This window comes from Nycticebus coucang, chromosome 6 (assembly GCF_027406575.1).
Source record: "Nycticebus coucang isolate mNycCou1 chromosome 6, mNycCou1.pri, whole genome shotgun sequence".
NCBI lineage: Eukaryota > Metazoa > Chordata > Mammalia > Primates > Lorisidae > Nycticebus > Nycticebus coucang.
Window position 1 is genome coordinate 43,895,109 of NC_069785.1, and position 19,707 is coordinate 43,914,815.

The 19,707-nt window shown below is 51.1% G+C and overlaps 2 protein-coding genes across 6 annotated transcripts in view; both read left to right on the forward strand.

Moving 5' to 3' along the window:
- The window catches only part of MAPKBP1 (mitogen-activated protein kinase binding protein 1), an 81,522-nt gene extending 72,627 nt beyond the window's left edge, over window positions 1-8,895 (forward strand). For 2 of the 3 annotated variants that reach the window (XM_053596135.1, XM_053596136.1), the window contains 9 exons: window positions 1,245-1,481; window positions 2,137-2,303; window positions 2,526-2,674; window positions 2,781-2,978; window positions 3,152-3,236; window positions 3,511-3,794; window positions 4,032-4,628; window positions 5,053-5,138; window positions 6,573-8,895. In XM_053596135.1, coding sequence (XP_053452110.1) covers window positions 1,245-1,481; window positions 2,137-2,303; window positions 2,526-2,674; window positions 2,781-2,978; window positions 3,152-3,236; window positions 3,511-3,794; window positions 4,032-4,628; window positions 5,053-5,138; window positions 6,573-6,800 — 2,031 coding nt within the window. In that variant the 3' untranslated portion in view covers window positions 6,801-8,895. The remainder of the gene's footprint in view (window positions 1-1,244; window positions 1,482-2,136; window positions 2,304-2,525; window positions 2,675-2,780; window positions 2,979-3,151; window positions 3,237-3,510; window positions 3,795-4,031; window positions 4,629-5,052; window positions 5,139-6,572) is intronic. The other variant, XM_053596137.1, reaches the window with a different exon arrangement.
- On the forward strand, window positions 8,882-19,455 carry JMJD7 (jumonji domain containing 7). Of its 3 annotated transcripts, none has more exons than XM_053596143.1 (7): window positions 8,882-9,071; window positions 17,047-17,200; window positions 17,279-17,532; window positions 17,901-17,957; window positions 18,415-18,812; window positions 19,042-19,201; window positions 19,318-19,455. In XM_053596143.1, exons 2-7 carry the CDS (start codon window positions 17,154-17,156, stop codon window positions 19,404-19,406), a joined length of 1,005 nt encoding a protein of 334 aa, XP_053452118.1. In that variant the 5' UTR covers window positions 8,882-9,071; window positions 17,047-17,153; the 3' UTR covers window positions 19,407-19,455. The 3 variants fall into 3 exon arrangements, with proteins under 3 accessions (XP_053452118.1, XP_053452117.1, XP_053452116.1); XM_053596141.1 differs by lacking the exon at window positions 8,882-9,071 and adding an exon at window positions 9,296-9,379; XM_053596142.1 differs by lacking the exon at window positions 17,047-17,200 and having other exon boundaries at window positions 8,999-9,071.
- The last annotated feature ends 252 nt before the right edge of the window (window positions 19,456-19,707 follow it).

Below are 19,707 nucleotides of genomic sequence, written 5' to 3' on the forward strand. Positions count from 1 at the left end.
TGTGTTCAAGGAAGGCTTTGTGGGGGGAGTTCAAGCAGCTGGGCTGATCCCTGGTTAGGGAAGAAGAAAGCCCAGGTGTTTCCTTCCTGTGGACCAGATGAGGTGGACAGGTCCACAAGGGTTAGTCATTACTACGGGAAGTGCTGTACTTTATCAATTGCCTGGAGCTTGGGAGGAGATATCATCAAAAAACCGCTTGAGGTGGGGAATAGAGAAAGGACTGATCCAAATGGTTAGTATTAAATTGCAGAATAATCAACAGACTGGCTCAGCGCCTGTGGCTCAAGCAGCTAAGGCACCAGCCACATACACCTGAGCTGGCGGGTTCGAATCCAGCCCAGGCCTGCCAAACAACAATGACGGCTGCAACCAAAAAATAGCTAGGCGTTGTGGCGGGCACCTGTAGTCCCAGCTACTTGGGAGGCAGAGGCAAGAGAATCGCTTGAGCCCAGGAGTTGGAGGTTGCTATGAGTTGTGATGCCACGGCACTCTACCCAGGGTGACAGCTTGAGGCTCTGTCTCAAAAAAAAGAATAATCAACAGACCAAAGAGCAGAAGTCTAAAGATAAGTTTTAGGAGGTAAGCTCAGAACTTACAGGACAGTTAGAGGGAAAAGGCCACAAGAAGACTTATAACTAAGTGACTATTTCAGGGTGACCAGAAGGGAAAGGCTTTCAGAGCAAGCATCAATGCATCCCAGCCCTCACTGTCATGTGATGAGCTTTCAAGCATCAGCCCATTCTGTCATCAGTGACAGTTTCACGGTGATAGTGTGTGGTGTCCCTGGTATATTCTGACCAGTCAAAGGGTCTCAAACCCCAGTTTTAGGTTTGTCCTTGGTGCTATGAAGGGACTTTGGGGCCCTGTTGGGGCTGTCCTCAGAACAGGGGACTTTGAGAGACTCCAGGCTCTGAGGTGTCCACGACACTAGGTAAAGGCTAAGACTGGAGGGTCCTTTAGGAGAGAATGGAGAGTACTGGTAAAAGTATGAACTCTAGAGCCAGACTAATCTGCAAGCCACTTACCTTCTGTGGGACTTGGACTAGTTACTCAAGCTCTGTGTGCTTTAGTTTCTTCATCTATAAAAATAGGGGTAAAAGTATTATCTACCACAAAATGTTGTTGTGGGGATGAAATGAACTAATACATGTAAAGTACTTGGCACACAGTAAGAGATATATGAATGTTTGGTGATAATATTACATGATTGCTATTGTTACTCTCTCTCTTCCCCACTTTATCAGGCACAGGAGACAGTGGAGTTCCTGGACCCAGCTCCTGCTGCCAACCCAGGACCCAGAAGAAGGGGGCGCTGGGTTCAGCCAGGCATGGAGCTAAGTGTTCGCTCCATGCTGGATCTGCGGCAGCTGGAGACGCTGGCTCCAAGCCCACGGGGGACCAGCCAGGACTTGTTGGCCATGACTCCATCTGGTGCTGGGAAACGTGGTCAGCAGGCCCCTGAGACTTCACATGCTAGCCAGGTGAGCCAGCTTTCTTCCAGCTCTCTACAGAGCTCCAAGGAGCCTTAGCCAGCCTTGTGCCAACATTTGAAAATGGCTTGAATACTGATTCAGCTATGCTTACTCTACCCCTGTAGCATGTAAGGTTGGGATGTGCTAGGCTGCGTGCTGTGGTGATTGGAGTAGAATGGATGGGTAGCCTTTGCCCTGGACTGGGTTCCTTGGAGGATTCTTGGTATTAAGTGGTAGCTGGAGGTTGGCAGCCCAGAATACTTATGTAGTTCTTCTACAACAGGGGTCCTCAAACTTTTTAAACAGGGGGCCAGTTCACTGTCCCTTAGACTGTTGGAGGGCTGGACTATAGTTTAAAAAAAAAACTACGAACAAATTCCTATGCACACTGCACATATCTTATTTTGAAGTATAAAAACAAAACGGGAACAAATACAATCACACTGCCTCATGTGGCCCTTGGGCCGCAGTTTGAGGGCCCCTGTTCTAGAAGCTTACGTTATCAATTGGACCCAGCCTGGCTTCTTAGTATCTGTCCTCAGAGCTGGCGTCTTCAGCTTTCTCCAGAATTGGTGCACACTAAATCTTTGCCTACTTCCACCTCTTCTCCAAGGCCTACTTCTCATGTCAGCAGCCCTAGCAATACTCGATTGTTTATTCCCAGGATGGAAAGTCCTCTCGGCCTCAAACTTCCCAACCCTGTTCCTGCCCCCACATTATCCAATTGTTGTCACAAGAGGAAGGGATCTTCGCCCAAGATCTGGAACCTGCACCCATTGAAGATGGTATTGTCTACCCAGAGCCAAGTGACAGCCCCACCATGGATACCAGGCAAGGGTCCTGCCCTAGCCAGCAACTCACAGGGCCAGACAGCCCCCAGTTTTTCCTTCCCCCTGAGTGTGTTGTAGTTGGGAGGATTGGCCACCAGGCTACTCAGGGCTCACCTGCCACCTCACTGCTGCCTCATCCTGAGTCCTGCTCATAGGCAGGAGTCCAGTGGGGTGGTTGCTCACCTCTCTGCTCACTGTCTTTCACTGCTGGCCTTCTTGGCAGTGAGTTCCAGGTACAGGCTTCAGCCCGAGGAACCCTGGGAAGAGTGTACTCAGCCAGCAGCAGGGGCTCAGAAAAACACAGCCCTGACAGTGCCTGTTCTGTGGATTACAGCAGCAGCTGTCTTTCTAGTCCTGAGCACCCCAATGAAGGTGAGGTTACAGAGCCAAGAGAGGGGTCAGTACACTGAGGTGGGGGTGGAAGCTCAGGGGACAGATGAGTGCAGCATGATGCCTCTTTCCCTGCCCTCACATCCAGACTCTGAGAGCACAGAGCCCCTGAGTGTGGATGGCATCTCCTCAGACCTTGAAGAGCCAGCTGAGGGTGATGAAGAAGAGGAAGAAGAGGAGGGAGGCACTGGCCCCTATGGGCTTCAGGAAGGCAGCCCCCATACCCCAGATCAGGAGCAGTTTCTAAAACAGCACTTTGAGACTCTGGCCAATGCAGCTGCTCCAGGTGTGGTCAGAGGGCCAGCATTTGGTCAACACAATCTTCCCTGTTTGCCTCTTTGTCTACCTGAGGGGAATGATCCAAGGGCAGGAAATGCCTGGGGGGTTCCTTCTTAGGGAGTCAGAATTTGTGGCAAGGGCTTGATTTCTACCTCAATTCATGACTTCTGACCTTGGCAGGGGGCCCGGTCCGGGTACCAGAGAGGACAGAGTCTCAGAGTATCTCTGCACGATTCCTGTTGCAAGTACAGACTTCCCCACTCAGGTACAGAGACCTTTCCCCACAGCAGCTCTGGCTCTCCTGACCTCCCAGTGTTCCTACCTGAGGCAGCACGCAGCCCTGCCCTCCCTGAAATTCTGTCTTTTCTTACCCAAGGATGTTTTGCGCTCCTGGTTTGGGGACAACTGGCTTTGCCCCAACTGTCTGGTTTTGTGCCTGTCCTTCTCTCCTAATTCCTCTCTGGTGGAGCTTCTCACCATTTTGGCAGGGAGGATGATTGAGCCTTCTCTGGGCCTTCTTCCACATTTCCTCCCTGTAGGGAACCATCCCCATCCTCTTCAAGCCTAGCATTGATGTCAAGACTGGTCCAGGTGCCACAGGCATCTGGTGAGCAATTGAGAGGCAATGGTGCCAGTCCCCCGGGAGCACCCCCAGAGGCAGAACCCTCCTCTGGCAGCCCCAGCCCTCAGAAGGCAGCCCCTGTGCTGTTGCCCCGACGCCGTCTCAACCCTGACAGAAGCTGGACTCCCAAGAAAGTGGCCACAGCCAGCCCCTTAGCTGGACTCCAGAAAGCCCAGTCTGTGCACAGTCTGGAGCCACAGGGTGAGAAGTCTGGTGGTTTGAGTTCCTGGGTGTGAGGGGTATGGAACATGTGTGCATGCTGGAGAAAGGAGGGCCTGGTGCAGCCTTGATATGTCACTATGCTTGCTACTAGGTGTCCCTTAGTGGGCATGTGCAGGGGAATAGCAGCTCCTAGGGATTGAGTTTTAGTACCTGGGATGCCTTCCTGCAAATGTGACATGTATCATGACCTGCAAATGTATCTTGTCTCCTCTGCAGATGTGGCCCCTTTACCAGGTCCATTGCTTTCACAGGAGATGGAGGCTCAGGATGGTCTAGGCACCCTGCCCCGGGCTGATGGCTGTCCATCTCAGCCCCACTCCTACCAGAACCCCACCACCAGTTCCATGGCCAAGATATCCCGCAGTATTTCTGTTGGAGAGAACCTAGGCCTAGCCACTGAACCTCAAGTTCCTGCCCCCATCCGAGTCTCACCACTTGGCAAGCTGGCCCTGCCTAGCCGGGCTCACCTGATTCTGGACATCCCCAAACCACTGCCTGACCGTCCTACCCTGGCTACATTCTCACCCGTAATGAAGGGCCGGCCCCTTGGTGAAGCAGAGCAGCCTGGCTTCCCAGTAGGCCTAAGAAAGACTCACAGTACATCTGAGAGACAGCTATATTTGGGCGAGGGTACCACTCCCATGCCTAGGTCAGAGTGCCAGGCTCATCCTGGGCCCAACAGCCCCTGTGCCCAGCACCTGCCAATCAGCAGCCTCCTCCGAGGCCCTGAAAACTTGCAGACCCCATCCCCTGAGAAGACTCCCAATCCTATGGAATGCACCACTCCAGGGGCAGTCCTGAGCCAGAACTCAGGTGTGCACCGCTTTCTAGCTCTCACTTCCTGCCCCATCTTTTCTCTGTTGTCTCTGTTGGCCACTCTCTGGCTCCATCCCATTTCTGTGTATCCAGCCTCTGGCGTTTTTCGTCCTGTCTGCTCCTGTCTCCGTCCATAAGTCACACCTCTGATGGTGAGACACTCCTGCCAACCTTCATGATTTCCTGTGACCACAACCCATTCAGTACCTTTTGGACCCTGGGACTGGCCCTCTCCTTTGGACCTTGTCTGGTGTGGTGTTAGGGAGGGGGGTGGAAGGGAAGGAGACAAGAGGAAGGGATAAGGGGCAAGTTAAGAGTCCAGTGCTGAGGGCTAGGCTTTGCCTGCTTTGAGTGCCCATGGGTGGGAAGACCTGAAAGGCCAGCTAGCTGGGTCACACTGAGCCGTATCTATCCCTTTCAGAACTGACAGTGAACCTAGAGCAGTGTGAACAACTTGTGGCAGAGCTCCGCAGCAGTGTGCGCCAGGCTGTAAGGCTCTACCACTTGGTGAGTGTTGGGCAGCTACTGACCAGAAGATGGAACATGTCAGTAGTGCTAAGGCCTTTATATAGCTGAATTGCAGAGCACTAATGATAAGGCTCTTCCATTGACAGAGTGAGGCATTCAAGAAATCCTGGACACAGTAGTTGACAGAGTAGGTGAGGACAGGCCAGCTTCGTGAACCAGGCACCTTTTGGTCATTTCTGGTTAAGAGCTGGAGACTTGCCTCAGGAAGATGGGGTATAGATAGGCTATATGTCCTAGTTTGCTCAGGAAAATCCCAGGTTGTGCCTGTTGTCCCAACCTAATTGTTAATTGTATCCTTTTTCATATCTAAAAATCATTTGGCCACCTTAGGTTAGACCTGGAGACAGTCCAGTAGAGCCTAAGCTTTGAAAAAAAGTAGAGTGTTGGGTGGCATCTGTGGCTCAGTGAGTAGGCTGCCGGCCCCATATACTGAGGGTGGTGGGTTTGAACCTGGCCCTGGCCAAACTGCAACAAAAAAATAGCTGGGTATTGTGGCAAGCACCTGTAGTACCAGCTACTTGGGAGGCAAGAGAATCACCTAAGCCCAAGAGCCGTAGGTTACTGTGATCTGTGATGCCACGGCACTCTACCGAGGGCGACAGAATGAGACTCTGTCTCAAAAAAACAAGTAGAGTGTGCGTGAGCAGTATGGAGTTGCTATCAGGGGTGTCCATGGGCCCATGCAGATTATTTGAGGACTTTTTTACTTAGCTGAGCATTAGATATCACAAAAATTATGCATGGACCTTTTCTTTTGCTCATAAGTTTGTTTTTTTTTTTTTTTTTGTGGTTTTTGGCCAGGGCTGGGCTTGAACCTGCCACCTCTGGCATATGGGACAGGCGCCCTACCCCGTTGAGCCACAGGCACCGCCCTGCTCATAAGTTTTTGTTAGTGCTTGTGTATTTAATGTGTGGCCCAAGTGAATGGCAGAAAAGAAAAAAAGGTTGGGGCTTGGTGCCCATAGCTCAGTGAGTAGGGCGCCTGCCACATACACTGAGGCTGGCGGGTTTGAGCCTTGGTCTGGGCCTGCTAAACAACAATGACAACTGCAAAGTAGCTGGGCATTGTGGCAGGCGCCTGTAGTCCCAGCTACTTGGGAGGCTGAGGCAAGAGGATCACTTAAGCCCAAGAGCTTGAGGTTGCTGTGAACTGTGACGTCATAGCACTCTATTGAGGGTGACATAATGAGACTCTGTCTCAAAAAAAGAAAAGAAAAAAAGGTTGGACACGGTCCATAATCTGATGGGATCCTCCTTTAAGGTCACTCCCAGAGTCTGCCTGCCTCCCATACCCCCTGGTCATACTTCCTGATCTTAGGGAGGAACTCTCAGCCAGTCCCTTCTGCAGCAGGCTAGAACCAGGTGGGGCCCCTCCACTATTCCTCCAACTCACTTCCCGGGGTCCTGTTGCAGGTGGCCAGCTGCAAGACACCCTCAGTGGAACAAAATCGGATCACTCAGCTCTTCAGAGACACCTTCTCTTCAGTGAAGCAAGAGCTAGAGGCCCTGGCTGGTGCAGTGTTATCCAGCCCAGGCGGGAGCCCTGGGTCTGTGGGAGCTGAGCAAACACAGGCCCTGCTGGAGCAATACTCAGAGCTGTTGCTTCAAGCCGTGGAGCGGCGCATGGAACGCAGACTCTGAATTCCAGAAGCCTATCCCAAGTGAATGTTTCCCGCATTCCAAACTCTAGCCCCTCCTCCACTCACCAAAACCTCGGACACTTGGAGTGGAAAGCAGGGATCAGTGCTCAGAGGAGAAGCAGGTTTCCCAGCTGCTCCTCATGGGGCTCCTGTATTTATTAATTTATTTCCCTGACTGTTGCCTCACTTCCTTGGAACTCCTGCCTCCACAGCCCCTCCAGTGGCAGGGATAGGTCTTGGGTCTTCATCATCTTGGTGCTGTGAGGGGTAGGAGGGCAGCCTGCCCCATCTGTGGGGAACTGGGACAGGCTGGCCCTCTCTTCTTAGAAGCCATTTGAAATTACTGCAGGGATCAGCTCCCCGGGGTGGAGCATACACAGGGTACTCCATGCGTAGAGGTGAGAGGTGATGTGGTATTCAGTGTTCTTCAGCCAACTACAGCCTTCACCTCTATCTCCACTTCCCTTCCACACCAGCTGTACTCCTCTGGCTGCCGAAGCAGGGATTGTTTTCCCCAATTCCTGGCAGTTCAGAAAGGTAGAGTTGTATGGTCCTCCAGAGTATCCCCAGCCATTTAAGAGACTTAGTTGGCATTAGGACCTGAGCCCCCACATTCCACTCCCATTCTCCCTCCAAGAGGGCCCTAGCATTTTCTCTATCCCTGTGCCTCCCCTTTCTAGAACTTGTGGAGCCAGCCATGGGACATTGCTGCAGGACAGTAAAGCCCTCTGCTGGGCAGACATGAAGCTCTGGCCTCCTTTCCTCAGCCCCTTAATGTCCCGTGTCCTCTGACCCTGGACCCCAGCAGGCTGCTACAGTGCAGAGGCCACATTCTCCCTGAAACCTGAGTGATGCTCAGTCTCTGTTGGAATTTTCCTCATGGTTTACAGGGCACCAGCCCACGTTCTGAGGACACTGGCCACAGAGGAACTCAAATAGCACACACATATACATACACAGTTGACTGTTCATTGCTAGAGTACTTGGCTCCCTGATATGTGGCTGGTTTCCTCTCAGGTCCTACCCCAGCTTCACCCTGGCTTATATGGAGCACACAACAAGGACCAGGGAAAGAGATGGAACACCAAATCCAAATTCTGGATTCTTGGTGTCCACAGCCTAGCTGATAATGAGATGGTCCATAGGACACCTGGTGTGGATAGAAGGAGCTGCCTCAGAGGCAGTGCTGGGCAGCCGAGGTTGTGCTGGATACTGGAGGTTAAGAGGAGGAGGCACAGGATCCAAGAGACACTGGAAAAGTGGCAGGTGGGACAGGTAAGTGGCAAAGGTAAGGGGTCAGAATCAGAAGGGGTGGTGGTTAGGGGTGAGGGAAGAAGATAGGACACAGTAGGCAGGTAGAGTAGGACCAAGTAGCAGGGAAGCTGAAGGTTTATGGTGAATGTGTCTCTGGGCCCTGTTGCTGTCCTCTGTACCAGGTAAGTCGGGGTAGCTTTACAACACAGCTTCAGGCCACAAAAGCCCTGTCACCCCTGCTCCTTGCTTGTAGGCAGAGGTTCATAAAGAAATGGCTTCTTAAGGGTACCCAGCTCCATTACTTTAGCCTGAGTGCACTTGAGCAGCTCAGAACCTGGCCTATGTACTTCTCTGCTTTTACCACCTGCATGGCCCAAAGAACCTGGGCAACTGGAGGTGGACCTCCTAGCAGGCCAGACGCTTCCTGTGGGGTGAATCTGTTTGCCTTTCGCCTCCAACTCCGTACACTAGCCACACCCCGCTGCCGGTAGGGCTCAGGCTGGTCGCTCTGGGCTAGGTCCTTCACCAGGAGGGAAGGACCTACCCTCTGGCTAAGGTCTGTGAGAAGATGGCCGCCCCTTCCCTGCTCGGTGTCTCATTTTCCCCGGGCAGCCTCCCACCCCACCCGACCCCCATCCGTCCCTTTATGCATGTCTGAGGCCACCGCTGCCCCCGTCCAGATTTGCCCCACCAGCCCATTTTGAAAACCCATTATTTATAACTTTTATACTTTGTCCAGGCCGTGGCACTTCCTTCTTCCTCGGCTGCACGGGACGGGAGCTGTTTTTAACGTCCGTTTGTACTGATGTATGAACTTGTTAATAAACACAATCATTTGTTAACTCTGGGACAAAGTTAACGAGTGCCAAGCCGGCGAACCCTGATCAGGCCTGGGGCGGGGCCTCAGGCCGGGCGGGACATTGGGCGGGGTCCCGGGCCGGGCGGGGCCGCGTCGTGGCGGAGGCCGCTTTGGACGCCGTGCGGAAGGAGTTACGAGAATTCCCGGCAGCGGCAAGGGGTGAGTGTGTGCGCTCGGAGGCCGCGGCGTCCTGGTGTAGACCGTGCGGCGACCTTCAGACGCGGGAGGAGCCCTGGGTGCCTCTGACACTGAGGGCGCGGGGCCCCGCTCGGGTCTCTCTTCCGCCGCAGCCGGGTCTTGCGCACCCTCATGTGCTTGCTGGGATGACTCGCCACATTGTTTCCAAGACCCAGTCCATTTTTTTTTTAATTTCAAATTAATAGGAGGGTACAGATTTTTTTTTCGACTGTGGTCGTGGTGATGTCCTGTGTTTCCCACAGTCTAAGCTGTCTGCTGTTGCCTTCCGGGTATTGAACTCTTATTAACATTGAATACACATCGGTGATGTTTGGATCCCCTTTCTCTCGTAAGATTGTAGGCTGTCCAGATGATCCTGGGCTTTTCTCCTGCTCTTTATTCGCTCTTTATTCTTTTCATTCTTCCTCTCTCCCTTTCGCCTTTTTTTTTTTTTTGAGACAAAGCCTCAAGCTGTCGCCCTGGGTAGGGTGCTGTGACATCACAGCTCACAGCATCACAGCTCACAGCAACCTCCAACTCTTGGGCTCAAGCGATTCTCCTGCCTCCACCTCCCAAGTAGCTGGGACGACAGGCGCCCGCCACAACGCCCGGCTATTTTTTTGGTTGCAGCCGTCGTTGTTTGGCGGGCCCGGCTGGATTCGAACCCGCCAGCTCAAGTGTATTTGGCTGGCGCCTTAGCCGCTTGAGCTACTGGCGCCGAGCGTTTTTTTATGTTTTCAAATGATTTCTTGGCACCGAACAACACAGGCATACGTTTATGTAATGGGTATATACCATGGCCAGGCATGGTGGGTCGCCTATAATCATGGAGGCTGAGGTGGGAGGATGGCTTGAGCCTGGAGTTTGATTTTCCAGTGAGCTATGATCATGCCCCTGCAGTCTGGATTCTGCAACAGAACCAAGACCCTGTCAAAAAAAAAAAAAAGTAGGTGGGTGGGGCACAGTTGCTTAAATTTGTAATCCTGCACTCTGGGAGGCCCAAGTGGGTGGATTGCTTGAGGTCAGGGGTTCAGACCAGCCTGAGCAGGAGTGAGACCTTTGTTTCTAAAAATAGCCAGGTGTTGTGGACACCTGTGGTCCCAGCTACTCAGGAGACTGAGGCAAGAGGATCTCTTGAACCCAAGAGTTTGAGGCTTCTGTGAGCTATGACACCATGGCACTACTCAGGGTCACAAAGTGAGTCTCTGTCTTAATAATAATAATATACAATGGAAGAAAAGTAATAATTATATACAGTAGGTATGTAATATAAATAAGCTTCTCTCTCATCCCTCGTGTTCATCCTTCCAGAAAGATTCTGTTTATGTGCCTCTATACCCCTCTTTTTATATATAGGTGGTAGCCTGCTAAACGCATTTCTGCACTGTATCTTGGAGGTCATTACATACACTTCTACCTCAGGCTTTTTCACACTTGGATACTATGATTTACTTAGTCTGCTATTGTTAGGCAGTTATTTTCAAACCATTTTTTTCAGTAGTGCTGCAACAAATACTTTGTTCATTTAACACATATTTATTTATTTATTTGAGACAGAGTCTCATTGTGTTGCCCCCGGTAGAGTGCTGTAGCATCACAGCTCACAGCAACCTCAAACTCTTGGGCTTAAGTGATTCTCTTGCCTCAGCCTCCCAAGTAGCTGGGACTAGCCGCACACCACAACGCCCGGCTATTTTTTTGTTTGTTTTTTGCTGCAGTTGTCATTGTTGTTTAGCTGGCCCAGGCTGGGTTTGAACTTGCCAGCCTGCGTGTATGTAGCCGGCCCCCTACCCACTGAGCTATGGGTGCCACCCTAACAAGGAATTATTAAGCACCTCTATGTGGGTCCCAGCATGGTGGCTCACACCTGTAATCCAAGCACTTGGAATGCCCAGCGGGTAGATTGCCTGAGCTCACAGGTTTCAGACCAGTCTGAGCCAGAGCGAGACCCTGTCTCTAAAAGTAGCCAGGCATTGTGGCAGGTGTCTGTAGTTCCACCTACTTGGGAGGCTGAGGCAAGAGAATTGCTTAAGCCCAGGAGTTTGAGGTTGCTGTGAGCTGTGACACTATGGCACTCTACCAAGGGTGACATAGTGAGACTCTGTCTCAAAAAAAAAAAAAAAAGCAACTCTATGTATCAAGTTGTGTTCAGTGTGTTTGGGATACATCACTGAACAAAATAAATCTCTGCTCTCTTAGGGCTTACTTACATTGTAAGTGAGGAGGTGGACAATTAACCCTAGATACACTGAATGAGTACATTATATAGTAGAAGAAATAGGTTAGAAGATAAGAGTAGGGTCTGAAAAGCCCTACATGGGAGTGTGTCTGGTATGTTTCAGGAACAGTGAAGAAGCCAGTGTCCGGGAACGTTGTGTATATGTGTGAATTTTTCTTTTTTTTTTGAGACAGAGTCATACTGTGTTGCCCTTGGTAGAGCCCTGTGGCGTCAGCTCACAGCAACCTCTAACTCTTGGGCTTAAGTGATTCCCTTGCCTCAATCTCCCAAGTAGCTGGGATTACAGGCACCCATCACAATACCTGGCTATTTTTTTGTTGCAGTTGTTTAGCAGGCCTGGGCTGGGTTCGAACCTGCCAGCTGCAGTGTATGTGGCTGGTGCCCTAACCACTGAGCATGGGCGCCCAGCCATTGAGACAGATTCTTACTCTGTTGCCCTCAGCAGAGTGCTGTAGTGTCATAGCTCACAGCAGCCTCAAACTTTTGGGTTCAAGAGATCCTCCTCAAGAGAGTAGCTGGGGGGTGGCACCTGTGGCTCAGTGGGTAGGGCACCGGCCCCATATACCAAGGGTGGTGGGTTCAAACCTGGCCCCGGCCGAACTGCAACAAAAAAAATAGCTGGGCGTTGTGGCGGGCGTCTATAGTCCCAGATACTCGGGAGGCTGAGGCAAGAGAATAGTCTAGGCTCAGAAGTTGGAGGTTGCTATGAGCTGTGTGACGCCACGGAACTCTACCAAGGGTGATAAAGTAAGACTGTCTCTACAAAAAAAAAGAAAGTAGCTGGAACTACAGGCGCCCACTACAACATCCAGCTACTTTTGGAGATGGGGGTCTCACTTCTGCACAAGCTGGTCTTGAACTCCTGAGCTCAAAGCAATCCACCTGCCTTGGCCTTTCATAGTACTAGGATTACAGGTGGTGAATATATTTTTTAATTAATTAATTAATTAAATTAATTTTTTCTTTTGGAGGCAGAGTTTCATGCTGTCGCTCTAGGCTAAGAGTGCTATGGTGTTAAATATCTCACAGCAACCTCAATCTCCTGGGCTCAAGCAATCTTCCTGCCTCAGCCTCCCAAGTATCTGGGAATACAGGTGCCCACCACAACACTGGACTAATTTTTTCTATTTTTATTTTTATTTTTTTTCAATGAGAATGTTCTTTTTTTATTGTTGTTGCAGTTTGGCCGGGGCCCGGCTACCCTTGGTATGGGGGGCCAGCACCCTACCCACTGAGCCACAGGTGCTTCCCTAATTTTTTCTATTTTTAGTAGAGACCGGGTGTCTCTATTGCTCAGGGTGGTCTCAAACTCTGGAGCTCAAGCATTCCTTCCATTTCGGCCTCCCAAGAGTGCTAGGATTACAAACATGAGCCACTGTGCCCAGCCATATGTATGAATATTTTTGTTGGTTAAAGTCTTAGCAGAAGAATTGTTGGGTCAAAGGAATTGTTTGGATCCCTTTTGAAATTTTCTTATTTTGAAGCCTTGAGAGAAAACAAGCCATTTTCTTTCTTTCTTTCTTTTTTTTTAATCACCCTCAGTAGAGCGCTGTGGCATCACAGCTCACAGCAATCTCCAGCTCCTGGGCTTAGGTGATTATCTTGCCTCAGCCTCCGGAGTAACTTGGACCACAGGCACCCACCACAACGCTCAGCTATTTTTTGTTGCAGTTTGGCCAGGGCCAGGTTCTAACCTCCCATTCTCCATATATGGGGCCAGCACCCTACCCACTGAACCACAGGCACCGCCCTGAAAAGAAGCCATTTCAAAAGGAAATGGTGAGTAGGTGAGCAAGTCGGATGGAAATATTTAATTACAGAAAATTCAAAGGGTAAAAAATGTTTCCAGGTTTTTTTTTGCAGTTTTCTGTCGGGGCTGGGTTTGAACCCGTCACCTCCGGCATATGGGGCCAGTGCCCTACTCCTTTGAGCCACAGGCGCCACCCTGTTTCAAGGTATTTTAAGAATCTCAGCACAGGGCGGCGCCTGTGGCTCAAGGAGTAGGGCGCCGGTCTCATATGCCGGAGGTGGCGGGTTCAAAGCCAGCCCCAGACAAAAAAGCCACAAAAAAAAAAAAATAAATAAAAAAGAATCTCAGCACAACAAGGAGATGTACTAAGTCCTAGATCACCTTCTTCACAGGTGACTACTTTTAAAGTTTGATTTAAAATAAATTTTTTTAGAGACAGGGTGTCAAGTATGTGTGTCAGCTGTTTCCAGTTTTCCTAGGCCCACCACGGTTTTCCCGCTCGCTTTCAATTTCTGAATTACAGACATTCACTTTCCAACTGATTGTGAGGCAAAGAAGACTGATGACTTGGGTCCGTGAAAGAAGGAACATGACCTCAGGTCAAAGCCAGTGCCAGAGCCATTTGGAACAAGATGTAGAATCCGGCTTGGTGCCTGCAGCTCAAGCAGCAGGAGCCAGCCACATACACCTGAGCTGGTCAGTTCAAATCCAGCCCAGGTCTGCCAAACAACAATGACAACTACAACCAAAAATAGCCGGGTGTTGTGGCGGGGATCTGTAGTCCCAGCTACTTGGGAGGCTGAGATAAGAGAATCACTTAAGCCCAAGAGTTTGAGATTTCTGTGAATTGTGACACCATGGCATTCTACCCAGGGCAACAGCTTAAGACTCTGTTGCAAAAAAAAAAAAAAAAAAAGCTGTAGAATCTACCAACAGGGGCCAAGGTAGCTAGATGTCAAAGCCAGTAGAAAGACGTTCCAGTCTGAGCAGCAGGAGCGAAGTGTGGCACCTCCTGAATAGAGCATGTATGGAAGGGACAGATAGAAGACAGGAGGATTAGACAGGTAGATTAATCCTGATCATGTGTGCCAAGGCAGCTTGTGCTCTGTTAAGGATAAACCATCAAAGGAGTTGTTACTGGGCGGTGCCTGTGGCTTATTGGGTAGGGCACCAGCCCCATATACCGAGAGTGGAGGGTTCAAACCCGGCACCAGCCAAATTGCAACAAAAAAAAATAGCCGGGCATTGTGATGGCTGCCTGTAGTCCCAGCTACTCGAGAGGCTGAGGCAAGAGAATCGCCTAAGCCCAGGAGTTGGAGGTTGCTGTGAGCTGTGATGCCACGAAACTCTTCCGAGGGCAATAAAGTGAGACCTTGTCTCTACAAAAAAAAAAAGGAGTTGTTACTAGGATGTGACAAGATGAGATTATATTTTCAGAAGATGATTAGGCCCAGAATGATAAAAGCTTTGAGAATTAATTGGAGAAACCAGTTAGTTCACTGCAACAACAATCTAGCAAGAATGCTGGAGATTATGATTCAACCATTAAGTAAATATTTCCTTAGCACCTACATGCTAGGTCATATTCTAGGTCCTGGGGATGCATCAGACAAGCATCTCTGCCTTCATGGAGCTTACATTCCAGTGAGGGAGACAGGACAATAAACAATTTAAATAAACAGGTAGCACACAGATGTTGATAAATGCTAAGGAGAAAAATAGGGAAGGGGTATACAGATTGTTGGGGGGCAGGTTACATTATCTTTTATTTTATTTTATTTTTTTTAAGGATTTACATCCTTTAATAGTATTTTTTGATGACAACAGCAGGGTATTTTCAGCTATGAGCTGTTTGGCTCTAGCTGACACTTGGGAGGATTCACTCCCTCCAGCTTCTGAATTTCAGTCTTCATCCAGTCCGCCTGGCTCCGGGCATCTCGTCAAACAGAGAGAAGGGCTTATCCATCGAGGAGCGAGAAGGCTCACAGTTGTTCGATTCTCTTCTCTCTCCACCTTCTGAGTTCATTAAGTTGTTGCTGGCCTCGGTGCCCACCATTTCTAAGATGTAATCAGTTAAGTAGTCGAGCATGGCAAGGAGGAAATCTGATGTGGAATAATTCACACATTGTCCATACTGTTCCTCCTGTAGAAGTTGGTCCACGCAGCTCACAGGTATCTGTAGCTCTTCTCTAGAAGAAGCGTCTTGAGTCTGATTGGTATGCCCATCAGAAGTCTCCTGGTTTGCCTTCTCTGCCATGTTGTTTGCTGGATTTGGCTCCATGTCAGCTCTGCTTGCTTGCCCCGGTGGACTAAGTCTCCTTATTTTATTTTTTTGAGACAGAGGCTCAAGCTGTCACCCTGGGTAGAGTGCTGTGGCATCACAGCTCACAGCAACCTCCAACTCCTGGGCTCAAGCGAGTCTCCTGCCTCTGCCTCCCAAGTAGCTGGGACTACAGGCACCCACCACAACACCCGGCTATTTTTTGGTTGCAGCCGTCATTGTTGTTTGGCGGGCCTGGGCTGGATCGAACCCGCCAGCTCAGGTATATGTGGCTGGCACCTTAGCCACTTGAGCCACAGGCGCCGAGCCATATCTATCTACTTTGAGACAGAGTCTCACTCAGTTACCCTAGGTAGCGTGCTGTGGCATCATAGCTCACAGCAACCTAAAACTCTCGGACTCGAGATCCTTTTGTCTCACCCTCCCATGTAGCTGGGACTACAGGTGCCTGCCACAATGCCCCGCTATTTTTTAGGGACAGATTCTCACTCTTGCTCGGGCTGGTCTTGAAGTCCTGAGCTCAAGTGATCCACCTGCCTCTGCCTCCCAGAGTGCTGGAATTATAGGCATGAGCCACTGCTCCTGGCCTCAGGTTATAATTTTTAAAAGGGTCGTCAGGGAAGGAAGCATGTCAATGTGACATGTGAGTGAGAAGGACCCAAAGGAAGTAGTTTGAATGTAGATACCAACAGAGGAAGGGGTGGGGGTTGCAAGTCACAAGACTTAGAAACTTAGAGACCACAGGAGTAAGGGAGAAGGATGAGTCAAAAGAAGAGGTTTTTATTAGGCGTGACACAGAGCCATTATTGATGTCTGCACAGGTGGTACACTGTACCACCTGCCCAAATGCATGTGGTAGCCCTAGGTGTCTGAGAACATCCATGTTGCTCAGTAGGACCCAAACCAAAGCTTAGCCCTTACTTTTCCTCCAGTGATGTCATCTGGTAGTTTGTGTCCCAGGTAAGTTATAAGCTTCTTCTTTTTTTTTTTTTGTAGAGACAGAGTCTCATTCTATGGCCCTCTGTAGAGTGCTGTAGCCTCACAGCTCACAGCAACCTCCAACTCCTGGGCTCACGCGATTCTCTTGCCTCAGCCTCCCGAGCAGCTGGGACCACAGGCGCCCGCCACAACGCCCAGCTATTTTTTGGTTGCAGTTTGGCCGGGGCTGGGCTTGAATCTGCCACCCTCGGTATATGGGGCTGGCGCCCTACTGACTGAGCCACAGGTGCCGCCCAGTTATAAGCTTCTTGAGATGATGATGGACCATCTCTTAAAACCTCCACATTGGCTAAGATGAATGCTAGGTGCTCAGTAAATATTATCATTGGAGGGGGCTTTCCAGAGTAACATCCTACCGAGACTAGCTGGAGCTCCCAACACAACCCCAGTGGCTGCCTTTGCTAATGATGCGAGGAGGTTGACCCCTCCAACAGAGGATTTGGGTTAATGGCTGAGTTGCAGGCCCTGGCTCTATGGACTCTTATGGCCCATCCTGGTGTGTTTTGTATGCTTTCTGCTTCTGCCACAAATTTTCCTCTTCATTGCTGGTTGTCCAGGGCCCATTGGTCACCAGTGGGCATTGCCCAGTGACACAGGGTGACCTTCTTAGGGAGGGCATCTCTTTCACAGGCAGTGACGCAGGGACTGGGTGTTGCTGGCTTTAGCCCCTATCCCCTCTTTCTCTCAGAGCTCAGTGTGCCACTTGCTGTGCCTTACCTGGATGAGCCCCCCACTCCACTCCACTTCCACCGGGACTGGGTCTGTCCCAATAGGCCATGCATCATCCGCAACGCCATGCAGCACTGGCCAGCCCTCCAGAAGTGGTCCCTCCCTTACCTCAGGTGGGAGCTGGCCTGGGGTGGAGCATGGGCAGTGATTACTGGCATCTGGGTATGAGCCGAGTATTCATTTCTCTCCAGAGCCACAGTAGGCTCCACAGAGGTGAGTGTAGCCGTGACCCCGGACGGTTATGCAGATGCTGTGCGAGGGGACCGCTTTGTGATGCCTGCTGAGCGCCACCTGCCGCTGAGCTGTGTGCTGGACGTGCTGGAGGGCCAGGCCCAGCACCCAGGAGTCTTCTATGTTCAGAAGCAGTGCTCCAACCTGCCCACTGAGCTGCCCCAGCTGCTGCCTGACCTGGAGCCCCATGTGCCCTGGGCCTCTGAGGCACTGGGTAAGTGGAGGCAGGTGGACTCAGTCCCAGGGAGGCAGAGGAGATGTGGGAAGGAAGGGCCTTGCCTGCTCATTCTTTCGCTTTAGTGATGACTTGGTCCACTGTGCTGCTCACTAAACGCTCAAGCTCCAGGCCATGACTTAATAATAGAGGAACTGCTTGATAATAGAGGAAAAAAGTAAGGGCTACTGAAGATTGCTGCCCTCCTTCTGTCCCAGGGGACAGAGGGCTCCTTCCCCAAGCTTTCCCAGCCTCTGCCTCTTCTCCCTGATTCTCTTTGAAGAGGTAGAACTCTTGCCCCAAGTTTTGGCTCCAGCATCTCTGTGGTGGCCATCCTCGCCTGGCCTAACATATCCTTTGTCCCACAGGAAAGATGCCTGATGCTGTGAACTTCTGGTTGGGAGAGGCAGCTGCAGTGACATCTTGTAGGTGTCAGGGGAATACAAAAGTGGGGAAGGAGCAGGTAGGGGCAGAGGGAGTGGAAGGGCCTGGATGGAAGTTGGACTGACGGTTCTCTGTGATCTCATTTGGGCTTCTGGGACTCCAGCACCACATCCATGACATGGGGTGAGGGTGCATTGTTTCTTCTAGATCCCAAGAGGGCCTTGTGAAAACAAGCTGGGTTGGAGATGAACTCAAGAGAAGCCTGTTGGCTCCATCTGCCCTCTTGGCAGAGGTGAGCCCAGGGCCTGGTGGGCAGAGTTCTGAAACCTGCTCCGGAGTCCTTGGCATCTCCTTGAGCCTGCTGACTCTGTGTGCTCTTCTTTGTCACCATTGGCCGTCTTAGGGGGTGGGGCTGTGAACACGATGGTTCCCCCCCCATTTATTCCTCCCCCTCATTCCTTATTCATACCCTGCCCTGGGCCTTCTATCTGTTGGCAGTGCACAAGGACCACTATGAAAACCTCTACTGTGTGGTCTCAGGAGAGAAACACTTCTTGTTACATCCACCCAGTGACCGGCCCTTCATCCCCTATGGTAGGGCTGAGGAACAGGTGGCTCAAGGTGAAGGGAGGGCAGCGAGTGCCCTGGGAAGGCTGATGTCCCATTGTGAGGTGTGGCCACCATGTCTCCACTGCACGGGGGTCCCTGACCCTCTTTGTCTCTGTGCCAGGGGAGCACATGGGCTGGCTGGATTGGGGAAGGGTCTGGCAAACTCCAGGTCATTTGAGATGTCCCACACCCTTCTCCTCTGGGCTTCAGAGCTGTACACACCAGCAATTTACCAGCTAACTGAAGAGGGCACCTTTAAGATGGTGGATGAAGAGGCCATGGAGAAGGTGCCTATTCTGTTCTTAGGCTCTAGGGAGGGGGAAGCATGAGAGCCTGGGCTTTGAGGAGCAGGCATGAAAGATCTGGGGAGGTGTCACCTTGCTATGAAAAGTCCCTAAGTCTGGCGCCTTTCAGTGCCGAGCAGAGCTAGCCCTATGGTGTTTACCTTTGGAAGGGATAGAGTTTGAAAGCCTGGGGGTCTTGGGACCTGTTCCCTGGCATCCAGTGTGTCCCCAGGTGCCCTGGATCCCACTTGACCCCTTGGCTCCAGACCTGGCCCGGTACCCTAGTTACAGACAGGCCCAGCCCCTTCACTGCACAGTGCGGGCTGGCGAGATGCTCTACCTGCCAGCCCTGTGGTTCCACCATGTCCAGCAATCCCATGGCTGCATTGCTGGTAAGGAGTTTCCCAGGACATGCTGCCAATGCCCAACAGCGTGTTGTGGGAGGAGATTCAAGAGGCACTGGTTCAGAAGATGGACCTTTGTGCTAAGGTCCCCATTCTCTCCACAGTGAATTTCTGGTACGACATGGAGTACGATCTCAAGTACAGTTACTTCCAGCTGCTTGACTCTCTTGCTAAGGCTTCAGGCCTGAACTGATGGAGCCCTAGTGAACACTGCCAGGCAGAGAACATCCCCTGGCTACGCTGACTCTGCAGACAGCCTGGAGTTTGAGTGCTGGCTGGCTGCTGGCCCCAGGTCTGACTTGGGCTGGGATCCTCCTGGAGGATCTTAGGAAGACTCAGAGGTGCCAGGCAGGACTTGGGGAGGGCTCCCAAGGAATTGCCACACAGGTGAAGAGGAGCAGGAATCAGGTACAGCAGTGCCTCTCACTAGCACTGTGACGTTGGTCAAGTCACCGCCTGTCAGTGTTGGTATTTGTCTGTAAAGCAGAAGTGAT

Excerpts from the sequence above, each read along its gene's own strand:
- JMJD7 (XM_053596143.1), top strand. The coding sequence starts at position 17,154 with ATGCAGCACTGGCCAGCCCTCCAGAAGTGGTCCCTCCCTTACCTCAG. Across the intron at positions 17,958-18,414 it reads GGCAGCTGCAGTGACATCTT|TGCACAAGGACCACTATGAA; the intron begins GTAGGTGTCAGG and ends ATCTGTTGGCAG. Across the intron at positions 19,202-19,317 it reads ATCCCATGGCTGCATTGCTG|TGAATTTCTGGTACGACATG; the intron begins GTAAGGAGTTTC and ends TTCTCTCCACAG.